At 36.9% G+C, this 17,694-nt stretch overlaps 1 protein-coding gene across 3 annotated transcripts in view; it reads right to left on the bottom strand.

Moving 5' to 3' along the window:
• Window positions 1-17,694, bottom strand: part of LOC106936360 (collagen alpha-1(I) chain) — a 61,749-nt gene that overhangs the window by 16,881 nt on the left and 27,174 nt on the right. For 2 of the 3 annotated variants that reach the window (XM_015017309.1, XM_015017310.1), the window contains 38 exons: window positions 17,366-17,404; window positions 17,232-17,285; window positions 17,098-17,151; window positions 16,184-16,291; window positions 16,038-16,091; window positions 15,664-15,717; window positions 15,355-15,399; window positions 14,521-14,574; window positions 14,329-14,373; window positions 14,201-14,254; window positions 13,064-13,108; window positions 12,912-12,965; window positions 12,788-12,832; window positions 11,770-11,823; window positions 11,395-11,439; window positions 11,257-11,310; window positions 11,045-11,152; window positions 10,396-10,449; window positions 10,129-10,182; window positions 10,000-10,044; window positions 9,080-9,133; window positions 8,418-8,462; window positions 8,244-8,297; window positions 6,817-6,870; window positions 6,670-6,723; window positions 6,153-6,206; window positions 5,617-5,670; window positions 5,462-5,506; window positions 5,120-5,164; window positions 4,066-4,173; window positions 3,881-3,934; window positions 3,755-3,808; window positions 2,882-2,935; window positions 1,697-1,804; window positions 725-778; window positions 459-566; window positions 315-368; window positions 164-217 (listed from right to left, as the gene is read on the bottom strand). In XM_015017309.1, coding sequence (XP_014872795.1) covers window positions 164-217; window positions 315-368; window positions 459-566; window positions 725-778; window positions 1,697-1,804; window positions 2,882-2,935; window positions 3,755-3,808; window positions 3,881-3,934; window positions 4,066-4,173; window positions 5,120-5,164; window positions 5,462-5,506; window positions 5,617-5,670; window positions 6,153-6,206; window positions 6,670-6,723; window positions 6,817-6,870; window positions 8,244-8,297; window positions 8,418-8,462; window positions 9,080-9,133; window positions 10,000-10,044; window positions 10,129-10,182; window positions 10,396-10,449; window positions 11,045-11,152; window positions 11,257-11,310; window positions 11,395-11,439; window positions 11,770-11,823; window positions 12,788-12,832; window positions 12,912-12,965; window positions 13,064-13,108; window positions 14,201-14,254; window positions 14,329-14,373; window positions 14,521-14,574; window positions 15,355-15,399; window positions 15,664-15,717; window positions 16,038-16,091; window positions 16,184-16,291; window positions 17,098-17,151; window positions 17,232-17,285; window positions 17,366-17,404 — 2,226 coding nt within the window. Of the gene's footprint in view, window positions 1-163; window positions 218-314; window positions 369-458; window positions 567-724; window positions 779-1,696; window positions 1,805-2,881; window positions 2,936-3,754; window positions 3,809-3,880; window positions 3,935-4,065; window positions 4,174-5,119; window positions 5,165-5,461; window positions 5,507-5,616; window positions 5,671-6,152; window positions 6,207-6,669; window positions 6,724-6,816; window positions 6,871-8,243; window positions 8,298-8,417; window positions 8,463-9,079; window positions 9,134-9,999; window positions 10,045-10,128; window positions 10,183-10,395; window positions 10,450-11,044; window positions 11,153-11,256; window positions 11,311-11,394; window positions 11,440-11,769; window positions 11,824-12,787; window positions 12,833-12,911; window positions 12,966-13,063; window positions 13,109-14,200; window positions 14,255-14,328; window positions 14,374-14,520; window positions 14,575-15,354; window positions 15,400-15,663; window positions 15,718-16,037; window positions 16,092-16,183; window positions 16,292-17,097; window positions 17,152-17,231; window positions 17,293-17,365; window positions 17,405-17,694 lie in introns of all 3 variants that reach the window. The other variant, XM_015017311.1, reaches the window with a different exon arrangement.

Genomic DNA, 17,694 nt, shown 5'->3' with positions numbered 1-17,694 from the left:
AAATGTAACACTTTATTTGAAGGCGACAAATGCAATAATTTACTAAATAAATAGATAAATGCAGCATTAATTAATCAGGTTCTTATTTAAAAACATTCAGCTGTAATTTCAGCTCTAATCTGATTATTATAAAATCTTTGATCAGGATGGAAAACGGTGCCACCTTCTGTCCCGGCGGTCCATCGGGTCCTGGTCGTCCTGGTCGACCCACGATGCCCTAAAACGACCAGAACCAGAGAATAAACGGTCCTGCAGAGAGACGGGCTGGTCGAACCCAGCAGAGCGGTTTAACCTCGTCCAGGTAAGAAGCTCACCTGGAGCCCAGACAGACCCACAGGACCCGGACCTCCAGCCGCTCCAGGCTCTCCCTGAGCAGAAACAACAAAAACTGTTAAAACAAAAACTCAACAACAAACTTTCATCTCAGGACGACTCAGAAATATCAGGTTTTTCCTCACTGTTCTCCCGATGTTTCCCTTTTCTCCCTTTGGCCCCTGGAGCCCATTTTCCCCGATGGACCCCCAGGGGCCCTCTGGGTCGGTCGGACCAGGAGGTCCCACGTTGCCCTGGCAACAGCAAACACAAACAACTTCCTCTTCCTCAGCAATTCATGACTGTTTGATCAGCTTCTAGAGCTGCAACTGTAATTCAGACGATTAATCGATTATTCAGACGATTAATCGATTAATCGCGATTAATTGATTAATCGTTTCTGCCTCGTTACCTTCTCTCCTTTGGATCCAGGCTCTCCAGGTTCACCAGGAAGCCCGACTTCCCCCTGCAGAACCAGAACCACTGAGACTCATTTCCACTGAAAAAACTCAACAAAGCTGTTCATAACAGAAACTCTGTAAAACAAAAGTAAAGGCATCTTTATGTGTTTGAATGACCTAGTCAAAGTCTGGATCGACTGACTCACAAACCACTTAGCTAGCTTCCTGGCTTCAGCTGAATTACAAGGAAGAGAAAGGAAACATTTCAGTCTGTTGATGTTTGTTTTGATGTTTTACATCAAATTGCAACGAAATCCAGAAAAATTAGTTTGAAACTTCTCAGATTTTTTTCTAAATTTAGAGTTTGGCAGTAACTTGTTAGTTTTACTCAGTTACATTTACTTGAGAAACTTTTACTCTGACTTGACTAATTTCATTATTCACAGAATGGAAAAACTTGTTCCACCAGACACAGACCTGCCCGTACGTGATCCAGGAGCTCAAGCCCGTATTAAGCGAACTCGGCATTTCTACACATGAAGAGCTTGGACTTGATAAAATATGATGTACAAGAAGATCGAGCTCTTGCATTTAAAATGTTGGCCTCATCAAAACATGTCTGAAGTTTTTGTTAAAGTTTCATATGTTTTAAAATGAAATAAACTGACTTGGAAAAATGTTACTTTAATTTGAATTATATTATTTAAAATATTAATTATTTTCACTTTGTTCAATAAAATACCAAAATTTTTAAAAATATATTCTAATGACCTCCTGCTCCAAACATTTCAGACTTCTGAGAATAAAAAATAAATTACCGTCTCTCTCTACCTGAACAGAATCAGGGTTAAATGTTTTCTTTCCTCCTTGTAAAAATTTAATTTCATGCTTTATGAACCAGTGAAACTTCCTCAATGATCCTAAAACCCATTTTCATCTGTGAGTTTGAACTCCTGATGATGATCCCAGACTGGTGAACCCACCTCTCTGCCGTCTGGCCCCGGTGGCCCCTGGGGGCCTTTTGCTCCCTCGGATCCTCGTTCCCCTTCGGGGCCCTGAGCTCCGAGCCCTCCACACGAACCCAGATCCCCCTGAACAGCAGAAGAACCAGGTAACAACGCAGGTTCAATCTCTGCTTATCATCTAAGAGTCGTCATAGACGGTGATGCTGGATCTCCAGTAGCAGTCAGTGTCGCAGTGATTCTGAAGAGGCCTCTGACTGAAGACTGTTATTGTGACATGCTAGCATCTCAATTTTCAGGGAGGAAGACAAAATAACTTTGTTTCTTCATTATGAACTACACGGAGTTCAAGCTTTGATGTAAATTATTTATTGATGCTCATTAATAATTAAGCACTAATGATGTCATTGTTACAAAGCTAAAACCTCTACAGTGCCTGAGTTTCCCTACAACCAGGGGGAAGCAGTCAGGCCTACAAAAACAATCAAAAACACATTAGACTGCGGCTAATGATTATTTTAGTTATCAATTAATCGATTATTCTGACGATTAATCGGATAAAAACATGCAGATTTTTCATTTGATAATTTTTATACAATATTAGAATTACATTAAAGAATGCAAATAATTAAAATCCTTTTTAATAAAAAAAAACATTTTATTGCCTTAAATGCAATAACATAACTCAATAATAATTGGATAGAAAAAGGAGATTTGTTTTTACAGAATTTGAACTGAGTGAAGAATATCTTTACATACAAAGATTATTTTAATAATAAATGCCAAAAGGTTTTTTCTTTTATTTGCACAGTTTTGGCTTGTAGTTCTTTCAGCAAATGGCCTTTTTTTTTTTTTTACGTCTGTACATGTTTCAGTTCCAATTAATCAATTACTAAATTAGTAAACTATTATTTCAATAATCGATTAATCACGATTAATTGTTACTATATATTAACCAATCTATGCATATTCCATATCAACATAAAGGGGAAAGATTAATCTTAATAACAGAAACAGGATTTTAACCAAAATCATTGAACCAGCAGCTGAAGAGGAAAATAAGGCAAATTTAAAAAACAAACTGAAACTTCTTTATTTTTGCCTTGAAACCTACAAGGTTCCCTCACAACAATGTGTAAAAGTAGAAAATGCATTTGATATTTTAATTAAATATTTGAACAGATTCATGGATGAGTTCTGACTGACCTGATCTCCTTTCCTTCCAGTTGGACCCTCGGTTCCTCCAAGACCAGGAAGACCCTGAAGAGACAAAATTAATCTGAAATTATTCTCCACCACAACAACGAAGCAGATTAACATGATGGTGGCTCTTAAAGGTGACCTATAACAGGTTAGGACAAATCTATGGTCTATATAAAACATTTTCTTAACAAAATCCTTCTTAGATAATGAGATTTTAGCTGTTTTAGGGTTTCTGTCACTTTAAATCCTAATAATCTGCTGCTGGCCACGCCCCCTAACACATCATTTACAGTCACACATGGAAATGGCTCCAAACCTCAAACAACTGTTCATCTGTAGAAAACAGAATTTCAACTCAGCTTGGGTTGCTAGGTAACGGGGCTGGGCTTCACTGGGGTTGCTAGGTAACGGGGCTGGGCTTCACTGGGGTTGCTAGGTAACGGGCAGTGCCTATGGAACTAAATTGGGGCCATAAAGTTTAGTTCAAAAAAATAAAAAAATTATTTTAAGCACACATCATTAAGTGCTTAATTATTGTTTAATGAGCAACAGTCAAATGTAAAACATCTTAAAGGTCTTATAAAACTAAACTACATCGGTCTCCGAGTTCTAATTCAGCTCATATGACCAATTTCATTGATTTCTTCATATGAACTGTGACTGTTTTTGTGGTTTTCTCTAAACTGAATATGACTTTAGTTTTAATAATTAAATAAGTTTAACTCTTTCTCCTGTCGGTTTTACAGCAGAGTGGAAACTTTTGAACCACTGCTAACCAGCAGTTTGGAACTGAAACCCAGATCTTTAGTAAAAATTAGTATTGTTTATGTTTATGTTTTTGAAATTTGTCACATCTTGAAGACAAAGTGAGCCAACCTGTGGTCCACTCAGTCCTGGGGGTCCTGGGTCGCCTGGCAGTCCGGGGAAACCCTGGAGGATTAATCCACTCAGTAAACCCACATGTTATAAATATAAATAATAACTTTATAAATTATGTTTTACCCTGGGTCCTTTCTCTCCTGCTGCTCCCACTGAGCCATCAGCGCCCTGTGAGCCCTAAAAACCAAACAGCAGAAATGATTTTTTTAAACTTTTTTAACAACTTTACATAAACTAAGGCTCTTTTTTAATCCATTTAACTGAAAAGTATTTAATAAATCAGCAGCCAAGGGTAGGTACCCACTCACTGGGATTCCTGCTGGCCCCTGCAGCCCCTGAGGCCCCGGGGCCCCGATGCTTCCTCTGGGTCCAGGTTTGCCCGTCCCACCGCTGGGACCTGGAAGACCAGGAGGGCCCTGAGAAAAATCCAAAAAATCTAAATGTGAGCAGAAAGTTGATCATATAGACGGGATTTATATTATTGTTATTTCTGAACTTTAGACATTAAAGCTGAAATGTTAAAATATGGCTGAAAACCTATCACGATATCAGTCGGTATTGATAATTATTGATTAGTTTTTTATTTTAAATGATAAAACGGGAAAAAAACATTTCCCGTTTTATCCAGTTTTCTCTCCACGCCGTTATTTTTTTTAATTTTTAATCAGTTTTGAGGGGAAACATGAAACTGCTGCTGCGCCGGTTACTCAGCAGGTTGTTGCTAGGCAACCAAAGTTGGGGGGCGGAGAGGAACTTGAAACTGCTTCTGACCCAGCAGGTTGTTGCTAGGCAACCAAAGAGTGAGAGAGTGAGTTGATTCCAGCAGCCTAGCTTAGCTGGCTAAAGCCTTTCCTCTGCCTTGTTATTGATTTATTGTCCTACATTTTCACACAATACTTAACATGTTTTTATCTGACATTTCTCTGCAGAAATTATTATTTTTATTAAGATTATCAGTTTAATATGAATTAAAGATGGAATTCAGTTTTGTAGGAGTTCACATTCAAACAAGAGATTGTGAAGTGGCACGAAAACATTTAGGAAAATGTTGAGTTAATTATTTAATTCTAATTTATCTGGTGTTGATTTATCAATGTTAAAGAAAATTGAGCCACTGCAAAGTTTAAATTAAAAGCAAAATTCCTTTATTTCCTTTAAATAAACAGTAATGTGTGAGTATTTTTAAATAAATTAACTAAATTCAACAATAGTTGCCATTTTATAGAATGCAAACAATTTTTTTTATTTCAGACATGAAAACATGCCCTTAGCAGTGACTCAGAAAAATAGTCAAAAGGAGAAAAAAAAGTCGCATGTATTAAAAACACAAATGTAAACAATAAAATAAATATATAAACTTACAGGCGGTCCCAGGACTCCTTTGGGTCCTTCATCTCCAGGTCGGCCCTAATGAAAACAAACAAAAAAAAAGTTTTTTGCACAATTTTAAACAAACAGAAGTAAAATATGTAATGTTATTATACAAACAATTTTACATTTTTTTTGCAACTGTTAAATATCATATCCTTATTTCTCCTGATTTCCACATACTGATAACATTTAAATTATTTTAAAATCATTATTTATGTGAAGCTTTAAGACCCTAAATTGACTTTTAATTGAAGAAGGACAGAGAAATGAATTAATTCTGAAATTAATTTTCTAATAAAGCCTTTTATAATTATTTTTAAAACATTTTCTCACCTGAGATCCGCGAGGTCCTTTCTCTCCAGGAGAGCCTGGCACACCCTAAATAGAGATCATATAAAAAATTAAACTATTAAAACCCTCACCAGGTCGCAGTTCAGTATTCAGAGATTTTTCAAAAGACAAAAATATAAAATAAAACAGATACTTACTTTCGGACCCGTTTTCCCAGTGGGGCCCGGTAATCCTCTAATCCCTGGTTCACCCTTTGGAAATAAAGAAATTCAAGAATGTTTGTCTTTTTTCTTTAGTTTGACAGATTCCATTAATTAAATCATCAAAAGATAAAGCAAACTAAACAAAATAAAAACCACGAGGATCAATCAATCAAGAAATTCAGTTTTTTTTTTTTTAGTTTCAGCTGACAGCAGTCGGAGCGACCGCTGATGGTTGAAACTGTAAATATTTTCAGTACAGGAGTAAAGCTAACAGCTACTAGCTAACGTTAAAGCTAAAAGTTACCCACAGAAAAAAATCAAGCTAACAGCTACTTATGCTAACAGTGCTCCTAAAAGCTACCGAAGGCATGAAGCTAACAGCTAGTCAACCTACCAGGTGCTTCACCGAAGAGTAAAGCTAAAAGCTACTTAGATTTAAAACGTTTTGACACAAATTCACTTCCAAAACTTGAACCTTTGATTTAGAATACGGTCGACATTAACAGGGAATGAGGGGGGCATTTATTTACCCGTTCTCCCATTGATCCTGCAGGCCCTCGCATGCCCACAGCCCCCACCACACCCTGATCGAAGAAGAAAATCAATAATCAGAAATACTAACATACATAACAAAAACAGTGTAGCTTAGCATTCTGGCTAAGGCTTTTCTTTAAAACACCTTTTTGCCTTTAGGTTTATTAACTTCAGTCAAAAAGACCAGGAAATTAGATTTTATTCATTTTGAAATAATAATTTCACCTCCACTTCACTAATATGATGCAGAAGTTTTGAAAACAGGGAATTTACTGTTTTCTGATTCTTTTAGAAATCCCCTTTGCTAAAAACAAAACTCATAACAACACGGCTATTTTAAACCCTCTAAGGCAGAAATAATTTAAATTACATGGCGTTATTATTATGTGTTTTGTGCGTAAAACATCTTATCCAGTTTCAAAATTTACTTTAATTTATTTACATTTTTAACACATATCTAAGCTTGTTTTGTGTTAATTCAATATTTGGGATCAGTGCTGAAGAATCACTTACATACATGCCAACTGGGCCCTGAGGTCCTTCCAGGCCCGGTTTCCCCGTGAAACCCTGGAAACACAAAACACACAATCAGATCACATAGATACCTATAAATATACATTTATACAACAATAATTCATGTTCTGGTTATGGACGACTCACTTTTTCTCCTGGTGGACCCGGAGAGCCCGGGGGCCCCGTCTTCCCTGGTGGCCCCTGAAAGACAAAAACACTCAGATTAGGTTCTTAAAGCAGGGTTGGATACTGTTTACTGTGTTTACTCTGCATAACCCTGAACGTCCTCTGCAAGAAGCTGCTTTACAATCAAGGTTATTATAGCTAGCTAAAACTAACAAAGTAACAGAAACTGAAATTAAGAAAACATTTTGACTGAAATAAACAAAAACAGTAACTAGTGAAAAAAAAAACTAAAACTCATTCAAAAACAAACTAAAACAAACCGAAATTATAGATTTAATCGTCTTTGTTTTTGTGTTTATGAATCTATTCATCAGCTGTTTGAACTGAAGTGAAATGTATTTATTTTTTCCAGCATGCTGGCAGATTATGTCAGTTTTTGGTGCTCAATATTCCTCCTGGCAGCTATGCTAACGCTAGCACCAGAATTAGCTAGTTGCTCAACAATATTTGGTCGATTTTTTGGAAAATAGTTTCCTCTGAATGAGTTTTCATTACCAAATCAATGCATATATTTAGAAAATCCCAATGCTTTGACCTTTTTTAATTCTGCACCAAAAAAATTAACCAAAGTATGAAAAAACCAAAACAATATTTAACTAATAATAACTAAAACAACACTCTCTAAAGACCAATCAAACTAACTGAATTAGACAAATAAAGTCACAATGAAATAAAACTAACGACACTGAAAAACCCTGTTTATAACAACAATGTCTTCAGTCAGAGGCTTTTTTCAGTGCTGTAACACTGACTGCTACAGGAGATCCTTCCTGATCATAAAAGGAAACTTTGATGAAACTTGTGTAATAAATAGCTACATTTAATTTCTTTTCATTTTCTCTATAAAGTTATATTGAATTTTAATTCTAAAAATATGATAATTTTACATCTTAATGGGTAACATAATGTTTAAATTATACTTAGAAATCAAAATTAAGCCTCAACTTAACCATTTTTTAAAATAAATTACTTATAATTATTAGTCTAAGGATATTTTAATCAGTTTTTAAAATGTTTTTTAAAAAGTCCATCATTATTTACTTTATTAGAATCTGAAATATGTAACCATTTTTATCTCTTTTGCTTCTATTTTCATCAGTGTGATTTTAAACACCTGGTTGATATTTAAATGTGTTAAATATTTATATATTCATAACGTTTAATTGCAAATAAAATTAGTCTAAAATAAAGAATAAGCATTCTAATTAATCGTGTTGAATTTAACCAGTTTTAAGTTTTTATTGATTTTTTTTTATGTTAATTTTAAGATGTTGGAACAAGAAAAGCAAATATTAAGGGATTTCCTGGTTAAATGAAGCTAAATATGTAAAATGTGGTTAAAAAAGGAGAGAAAATGTGAAATAAATAAAAAGTTTAATGTAAAGTACCGGAGAACCGGGCGGCCCGTCTGCTCCTCTCTCACCAGCATTTCCTGGAAAACCCTGGAAAAAAGCAAAGGAAATAAAAACCGTAGATATTAATAGCTTCAAGTTGTAATTTAATATTTACTCTCAGCTTCATTCATCAAATTAACTCTTGAACTGTGATTAATACATGATTACCCTGGAGCCTCTGAAGCCAGCGCCGCCGTCTGCGCCCTGCAAACCCTGCAACAAAAACAGAAAGAAAAAACATATTTATACATGAAAAAATCAACAAATAGGAAAATTATCTGGCAAGTGTCTGGATTATTGTGTCAAAAATGATTTAATGGTGAAATCAGATGAAATCATGTCAAATTCTTCCTTTGTTGGGAAATTTAGATCCCAAACAACAAATATTTGTGTAAATTTGATGCCATTCATAAAATTTTGACTTTTTAAACTCAGAAATTTTCTTGTTTTTCTAAAAAAAATCTGCAATTAATCTCAATTTTTTCTTTTGATGGACATTTCCTCTTTTTATCTTCTTCTACTTCTAATGCTCCTAATGCGGCGTTACAAAAATACACCTGAATACACGAGTTTAACAATTAAACATCTTTTTCACTAAACTTAAACAGACATGAAGACATTTATAATCATTCAGTTCAGTTAAGATGCATAAAGAGTCATATTTTTATACTGAAAGACATGAAAATGGTTAAATTTCAGCATTTAAACTAAATGTGAAGCATTTAGTTTAAATACTAAATGCTTAGTTCTCTCTCTCTCATACACACACACACACCCTCACACACTCTGCTTATGTTCGATGTGATTTGAGTATGATAGAGAATGGGAACCTGTGTACCAGGCTTTCCTTCTGCTCCCTGCGGTCCCGTTTGCCCAGAGAAACCCTGAAATTAATCAACAAAAACAAACTCATTAAAAGAAAACATGGAAAACATCTGAACGCTGCTGAACTGCAACTTCTCTGTGAATAATCAACTTAAACTATTCCATTTAAAACAAGCAGGAGGAAAACATAGAAATACCAGAAACCTGAGCAGGGAGTCAACAGCCAGATCATCAAAGTGTTTGTAATTTATAAGTTTATTAGTTTTACAGAGGTTTTTATTCTTTATATGTCCGGTATATATTAATCTTTTCATACATAAGTCAAAAGAAGAAAAACAAAAACAAAACAAAGCCAGTACAGAAATAAATATTTAAATTCCTGTCAATAGTAAACTGAAAAAAGTGTGAGTTTATTTTACCTTCACTTGTTTCTACGTTCAAAAATCAAACAGCAGAAACTTTCCTGTATATTTTTATAAAATGTATCACCAAGAAATTCCAGCTCAGTCTGCAGACAAACTCAAAAAATAATCATAATCAAAACTGTGTTGACTTAAAAACAAAGTGCTTTTAAATCACTCCGCATGGTGCCAGTTTGTTAGGTGTCCAAACTATCAGATAACATTTTTTGTTATTGGAAGAAAATCAGCGCTTTAGGATTCATCTGGAACAAAATAAGAGAAGCTAAATGTGCTAAACGTTTTCCAAAGTTAGCTAAACAGGAATTAGCTTAGCACATTAGCTTAGCACATTAGCTTAGCACATTAGCGAACGTGTTCCCACTTCTGATTGGGAGGATCCAAAACTCACCACAAAATTTCTGCACAATTATATACTAAATCCAACTGTTAGAAAAACAATTTAACCACCAAATTAAACCTGTTAGCTAACTGTTTGTCTTTAAGCTAACAGTTTACAGACTCACCATTGGGCCCGGTTGGCCGGGATGGCCCCTCAGTCCAGCCAAACCCTGAAGGAAACAGGAACAACGTGAAGAAAATAAATGAATACATGAGTTTGATCCAACATAAAACATGTTTTCTGTCAGATGAACCTTGCTGCCTCTTGGTCCGGGTTTCCCAGGTCGGCCATCTTGTCCTCTGTTCCCCTTCAGGAAGGTCAGAGTGTTAGCCTGATTTCATCGCAAATTCATATTTTTATGCAAATTTTGCTTGAAAACAAATCAAGACACTGAATTAAAATAAACTAAGGAAAGGAAAAAGCTGCCATGTTGGAGGAAACAGGTTTTTATTGATTGTTTAGGGAGAAATAAGATATTTTGTTGTGACATCACAATGTAGAAACTCAAATCATCACTGACCTTTAACCCCTGGCTGCCCTGTTTCCCCGGCAGGCCGCCCTCACCGTCCGTCCCCTAAACGAGAAAAATATCAAATCAGTCCAGATCTTTGTTACGACGCCGAATCAGAGACAATGGAAATAAAACAAATATGTAACATTTCAGAGTTTTTTCATTTTGACATTTCAATCACAGAAATGTTTAAAATAATCTCAGAAAAGTTCACAAATAAAGGCGGGAATTTCTGAGTTAGAAATAAAGCAGAGAGCTGTAAACTTTCCATAAAGACAATGGCAGGTACATAGATCGATAAGAAAAAGTGTAAACTTCTGAGATTTCCTAGAAAAACAACAAGTCGAATATTTAGGAGAAAAAACTCAAAAGTTTTTAGATTTACGTCAGAAAATCTGAAGAGAAAATTAGTAAAGTTCTGAGGTTCAAAGGTCAAACATTTTCGTCTTTTCAAGCTCAGAAATTTCACAATTATTTTTCTTTAAAATTTCTGACAATCTCAAAATTTCTGAGTTTTTGACATAAAAATGTACTCCTTTTTTAAAAAACCTCGCAGCTCCAACGGCATCATAAAAACAGCATGTTACATTATTATTATTATTACATGTTCAGCATATTACTATTATAATTATTATGATGGCGGTGCTTCAGTCTTTACCTCAGTACCTGCAGGGCCCGGCGGGCCGCTGGCCCCGGGGAAGCCGGGCAGACCGATGGGGCCCCGCTCCCCCTGAGGGCCCCGGACGCCTGTGGCCCCTGGAACTCCCTGAAGCAAAGAAACAAAGTCAGAGAAAAATAATAAACGTAAACAGGTTGATTTAAAATCAAACCTTCTTCCCAATAACTAATAATAATAAATGTTGTTCGTACTCTGTCGCCTTTAGGTCCTGCGTCTCCTTTGTCTCCATCGGCTCCTCGGTTCCCCTGTCAGACAATAAAACATGGACAATTAAATAAAACAATCAGATTTTCACACTGAAACTCGAGATGATCTAAAACACGACCCACCGAGGCTCCGGGGAAACCCAGATGACCCGGCCTGCCTGGCAAACCCTGAGAAAAGTAAAAGTTAAAATGATCAATAATTACATGAAAACGTAAGTAAAACAAGTCAAATAATGAAGTAAAAAATAAAAAAGTGTCTTTTAAATGGAATTAACTCAACAAACTACTGTAGAAAAGATCAATAATTAATGAAACAGAATAATAATCAGCTGAGCTGCTGAAAGAAGCAAACATGTTCTCATGATGCAGTGGCGGAGTTTGGCCAGCAGATGGCAGCGTGAGGCAGCAGGATTTGCTCAGAACCTTTTGGGTTTTTAGCATTAATGTGACAAACAGAAACCGGCTGAGAACCAGGTGGACTGTAGGACCTGAACTCACCGTGGGGCCCTCAATGCCAGGATCCCCCCGAGGGCCCGCCGGCCCCAGAGGCCCCTGGGGACAAACATCAGAGTTTAAAACAAAAAACCAACAGGAAGTGAAAATACGGTTAAAAATGGCCACTGCAAACAGGACTCAAGATGTAAGATTAAAGATGACTGATCTCCACAGGGGAATTAATTTGTCCAAATAGCACAAAATTATTATTACTATAATTATTATTATTATTATTAGGGCCACTGAAGATAGAGAAAAAAAAGTACATTTCTTCCACAAAAGATCAGATTTTTTTTAAATTAATCTCTGAAATTTTAAAGAAAAACAAAACAAGAAAATTTCTGAGTTATAAAGTTACAAATTTGCAAGAAAACCCCCCATAAATTTTTGTTAATCTAAAAAATATATATATAGAAAAAATAAACATAATTTTTTTATTTTAAAGTTAAAAATATTTGACTTGAAAATCAGAAATTTTCAAGTTTATTTTTAGAAAATTTCTGAGATTAATCTAAAAATTTCCATTTTTTTTTCCTAGCAAACTTGTTTCAGATTTTGCTTTTGAACTGCAGTTTCTGGGGGGGGCCACAAAAAAATCCTTCCAGAGACCTCAAATGGCCCCCGAACCTCACTTTGAACACCCTTGATGTAAAACGGGTCTTTGTGGCTCTAGATGCAGTAAAGTTAAACTCTGACCAACTTTTCCTTTTCCTCAGATCATGATGCTGCCACCATCATGTCAGGCAAATTATTTAGACTGTTTATTGAAAACAAGCATTTTTACTTCCACTTTCTGTTCTGCTCCGTTTCTATAAAATAAACTGAAGTTTGTGTTTGTGACGGAATGTGGAAAATCTCAAGGCGAGGTGAATAGTTTAATTTCCTTTAATTAAACGTAGGATCAATAATATAAGAGTCAGAGTCAGAGTCTTTGTATTAATGGAGGATTTCTGTTTAAACACTCAGATCTCCAGAGAATTGGCTCAAAGTCGCATGAAAATGTTTCGGTGATTTAACCTACAGGATCTCCTTTCGGCCCAGCAGCGCCCGTCAGTCCTGGGTGACCCTGTTGGGAGGAGCATGAACCCGATTTTAGCTCCTGCAGCCACTTTGACGAGGCAGCAGCCAGAGAAACCTGAACCCACCTGAGGTCCTCTGTGTCCTGGAGGTCCGATCGGCCCCTGCAGGCCTGGAGGCCCCTGGTCAGAGACAAAACGAAGCCACTTTACGTCTGAACCAGAATCCAAACATGAGGAAAAACTGAAAATCTGCAGCATAAACAAGCCAGGTTTCATACCTGAGGCCCCTGGGGGCCAACGCCACCAGCTGGGCCCATTTCACCCTGCAAACAAACAAACAAACATTTTTATTTCCTTACACAAAAACAGCAACCAGTTCACCAAGTTTAGACGTTAAAGTCAGTTTAGTTTCTGACACATTCAAAACCTAAATCCTTACATTCCCAAACCCAGTAAATTGGAAAAAACAAAAGTAAAAGTAAAAATAAATACCAATCAGGTTCAGATTTCACAAAAACATCAGGTTTTTGCTAAATTAAGCTTTTTTCTTAGGGGTCTTCTAAAATATTTGAAAGAAAATGCAGCTTGAGAAGCTAAAGCAGCTACACGCTATGCTAGCTGACAGGCTACTGGCTGGAGTTTGCAGTTTCCTTGGCTCTGATTGGCTGAACACAGAAGGGAGGAGATAAGGAAGACTGTTAGCTTCTGTGGTAGCGCTAGCTAAGACGGTTTCCACTGTGGGAATTAAAGAATATTAAGGCATATTTGTTGTTTGAACTGTTAAAATAGGCAATTAAAAGTGTTTTTCACAATTATTTGAGGATTTTATCTGCAAAGAAAATCAAAACAAAGTACATCACTATTTAAACATGTATAAGAAAGTGGGTCTAAAGCAGCTGACATTGGATCAAAAGAAAATGGTTTGACACATTTCTGTAGGAAGAGTGAATGAAAATCAGGTGCAAAAATGAGACTTTTGTTTCTGTTCAGTTTAATATTCTAAATCTAAACTCTTCTGTGTTTTGCAAATCAGGAAATGAAGCAGGAACAAAGATTCTTCGACAGAGGGGAAAATATTGTTCCTAAAAATCTTTGACAATTAAATGGGGCTTAGCATACAGCCCTGAGGAACTCCATAACGAAGTGGGGCATTTAAAGCTGATAACAGCCAGTTATTCAGGCATCAGTAATTAGAGGAGAAACTGCTACTGCCAAAACAATATGTGAAGAGTTAACAGACATTTTCTGAATAAAATTATTTGATTTCTATTAGGATTTGGTTATTAATAGGAGAAGATTCTCAAACATAGCAGGAAATCTACAACAAAATGGCTGAAAAATGCCACAAGATGCTGAAATTATTAAACTGAAGGTGAATAGAAACAGAGAATAATGTTCAACGTTGTCGGTTTTACCCTGGAGCCGTTTGCTCCTTGAGCACCAACTGGTCCGGTCAAACCCGGCGCTCCCTGCAACACAAGTTAAATTATGATTAAATAAGACATTTTAACACAATAGAAACATAAACCAGTTGTGTTCTTACTGGTGGCCCTGGGGGGCCCGAGGGGCCGTCCAGTCCGCTCTGCCCCTGGACGAAGACATGGAAAATAAAAATATGATTTCAGCAAAAAAAGAAAATTCCTGAGAAAATAAAACAGAAAACTTTTTTTTTGACAAATTACAGAAAACCTTTCTGACTTCTCAGTTATGATGAAACCATAAATGTTTAACTCACGTCGGGTCCAGCGGGTCCTTCCTCCCCCTCTGCACCTCGGACCCCCTGGTGTCCCTGCAGAGAAGATTAAAAATGTCATCATAGGATAAAACAACATTAGCCTCCATTCATCTAAAATCTGTTCATGTTTCTCACATTTCATCATAAAAAGGCTCCCAAACTCAAACGATGAGCCAGTGTTGTGGTAAAAAAAATAATGTTAATCTTTTTCTGACTTTCGGACATAATGCAGGAAACAGGATGTTTAGCACCGACTAGTTAGCTTAGCTTAAGCTACATAGATTCTGGTCACCATGTCTTAAACCTAACAACTTTCACTGCTGAGGTCAAAGATTGGACAGAAAATGATTAAAATGTGACCTATTATACTTCCTTGAACAGGTCAGGATCGGTCTACGGCCTATTCAAAACCTGTTCACTACATTATTTTACACAAAATCATTCCTAGATGAGATTTTAGCTTACAGCAGTAAAACCAGCCGACCAAAGGTGCTGAAACTCAGCTTGGGTTGCTAGGTAACGGGCAGAGTTCTGCTGGGGTTGCTAGGTAACGGGCAGAGTTCTGCTGGGGTTGCTAGGTGACGGGAAGTGCTTGCTGATTTGTAAAGGTTTTTTGAAATGGCTAATTTTCCAAATACATAAAACATGAATTTGTTGCCAAAAAACTGGCTGGACAGTTTTTTTGTTTTGTTTTGTTTTGAGTGCCTGGGTTGTTTTTAGAATCAGTTGAGACCCAAATTTAAGTATAAAAATATTCAAAATGTGAATGTTAAATAATAGGTCCAGTCTAAAGTTGAAGGAGAATTGTGTTTGCTGCAGGAGGAAGAGACTCACTGGAGGTCCTATAGGACCAGGGGGACCCGGCAGCCCAGCTTCACCCTGCAGGAATAAAGAAAAGAACATAAACATGAAAAATCTCTAAAATAGATTAACAAGGTTTGGTTAAAACAATAAAGCATTGATGTTTTTTGCAGCCACTGAAGCCTCTTTATGTCTCTAAACTTAATTGATTTGCTCGTTAAAACCTTAAGTGCCCATTATGACTTGGTGAACTCTGAACGTCTTCATAAAAATCTGATTTATAAGCCGTGAGAAGATCTACAGCAGCTTTAAGCAATAATGATGATTATTATTGATGAGTACCTTCTCACCAGGCCCACCAGTTTCCCCACAGGTCCCGCGGTCGCCAACCAGACCCTGAAAACATGAAGAAGGAAAAAGATTGATGCTATAAAAACTACATGTTTCTAATAAAACATGTTTTCTATTAACATGTTCTCTGTTTTTCAGTAATAACAGGTCACAAGCACCGTTTTGGGTCATTACTGTGCTGGAAAACCCAATAATCTAAAGTGTTTATAATGCTCAGGCCCACAGCATCACAGACCCTCCACCGTACTAAACCATGAGTCCGAGGGTTTTTGTTTCAATGGCAAACTTCATGTTTATATTTGTGATGTAAGAAAGAAATGTCTCATTCTTGGCATGTAGATAGTGCTTTAGTGTCTTATTCTCACCTCGTCGCCTTTCTCTCCCTTTGGTCCTCGTTCTCCTCTGTGGCCCCACGGCCCCTGATGAAGGTGAAACAACATGGAGAGACTTTCATGCTAAATGAGCCGAACCGAAGCTCTGCTGAACTTTAACGGATTAAATCTGTCCTCACATGCGATCCAGGAGGTCCAGGAGCCCCTGGCTGACCGTCTGTCCCGTCGTACCCATCTCTGCCTGGGGTCCCAGGCCGTCCTGGGGGCCCCCTGGGGCCTGGGTCCCCCTGCAAGACAACATAAACCCAACAGTCTAACTGGTGGCTCAACTTCCTGCAGGACAAACCAGAATCCAGGTTCAAATTAGACCCTCTGAAGGGACAGGCGTCCCTCAGGGCTGCGTGTTCGGTACCCGGTCCATCCATGTCTGTATTATTTAAAACCAGTGTAAAACTGAGGAGGGGCTCAGAGTGGAGCCACTGCTTGGGATCAAACCCTGACCTCTGACCTTTTAGAAACGTTCGCTGTCAGAAAACCCGAGTCCAGAAAACCAGAAACACAAGAAAATCCTTTTTTCGGTTTTCTTCAACTGAGCCCCCAAAAAATAAGAAAACTGGATGAATTTGTTTTAACAAGGAAAAAACATTTAAATGTTATTAATCTACGATCGATTAATTGTTGGAACTTGAGTTAAAACAAGAACAAATCTGATTATTTGTTTCATTAAAATAGTCCATGCTTAGTTTATTGTTGTGAAAATCACAACTAGCCTGTCAATAAGAAATAAATCAATTTATTGCATAATAAGTTAAAATAAGCTCAATAATTTCCATTAGCATTATTTATCGTTTTTCTCCATATTTCCACCAAGAACTGGATGATAAAAGTCGTCAGTCTGGTGTTTTGATCTCAGCTAAACCTTTTCCTTTGTTCTTCCAGTTCCTGAGTTTCAATTTAAAGTTTCTTTGAGAATATGTTCTTGCATTATTACACTATAACCAATATACTTATTGAAAATGGTCTCAAAATAATAATATTATTGTTTATCGCAATAATTTATCATCCTGGTTTTCATTTTGTTTTTAAAACGAACCATTTCTCCCGGGATCCCTGGTTGTCCGTCCTCTCCAGGTTCACCAGGCGGCCCCTGGAAAACAGGAACAATAAAAATAAAAATGCTCATCCTGCTGTATTAGTGTTTTTTAAATAAAGTATTTATTTTGCTACCTGTATGCCGGGTTTTCCCATCTCTCCACGAGGTCCTGCAGGTCCTTCCTTAGTCTGCAAACTCACCAAGAAGAAACTAATATAATAACTCAGAGTTACATGAGAAAAGGCTGTCAGTGTCACGTCATACTTACAGGCCAACCAACCGACAGTAGCTGGTAGAAATTAGTTTGCTGCAAATGAAAAACGAGTAAAGGCAAAGATTAGAATGAAAAAATCCCTTTTTAACATTTCAAGCAGATAAAACCCATTTTTCAGCGTATTTGATCAGGAATCTGGGTTTCAAGTACATTCAGCATCACCATAAAACCACAAAAGGGCCTTATTCCTGTCATCCCTGCTCTGTGATGAAGCTGCGGTTCTCCATCATGCAGCGCACATTAAACAGCTTGCAGCTGCAGACGGTGCAGAGGCAAAACAGATGACTGCAGAACACCGGCTTGCACGCACTACAACCCAACAC

The sequence above is a fragment of the Poecilia latipinna genome, unplaced genomic scaffold, assembly GCF_001443285.1.
Source record: "Poecilia latipinna isolate Pla-1442-1.1 unplaced genomic scaffold, P_latipinna-1.0 Scaffold2125, whole genome shotgun sequence".
In the NCBI taxonomy this organism is placed as follows: Eukaryota; Metazoa; Chordata; class Actinopteri; order Cyprinodontiformes; family Poeciliidae; genus Poecilia; species Poecilia latipinna.
Note: the sequence above shows the minus strand (reverse complement) of the source record. Positions and strands in the feature narration are given on the sequence as shown.